The 287-nt window shown below is 47.0% G+C and overlaps 1 protein-coding gene across 1 annotated transcript in view; it reads right to left on the bottom strand.

Annotated features, from left to right (window-relative positions):
* LOC108570090 overlaps nt 1-287 on the bottom strand; it is a 2,739-nt gene extending 2,452 nt beyond the window's left edge. Inside the window, exon 1 of the mRNA XM_017931879.1 lies at nt 141-287. Coding sequence (XP_017787368.1) covers nt 141-287 — 147 coding nt within the window. The remainder of the gene's footprint in view (nt 1-140) is intronic.

Raw genomic sequence — 287 nt, 5'->3', positions numbered from 1 at the left:
AGTAAAAATTGAACAGTACAGAGACACTGTGAGCAGAAGCAAAGATATATATATATGTTGAAAGTTACGGTGTTTCAGAGGGACCAGAAGTAAGAAGGTCCAAGTGAACAACGAGAGAGACTCGTTCGATGGAAACTTACGACGAACTTCATTGTGGGCGATTTTTCTTGTGCAGAACACGGGAAAACACTACGTACCTGAGGGACGACGCGGTATGCTTTTATAGCGGTGCCCTGCCCAGGCCCAGGGAGCCAAGATGAGGCGGGGGTACAACGATTGCATTGCAT

Source organism: Habropoda laboriosa, unplaced genomic scaffold, assembly GCF_001263275.1.
Source record: "Habropoda laboriosa isolate 0110345459 unplaced genomic scaffold, ASM126327v1 scaffold9, whole genome shotgun sequence".
Taxonomy (NCBI): domain Eukaryota; kingdom Metazoa; phylum Arthropoda; class Insecta; order Hymenoptera; family Apidae; genus Habropoda; species Habropoda laboriosa.
This window is presented reverse-complemented; position numbering and strand designations above follow the sequence as displayed.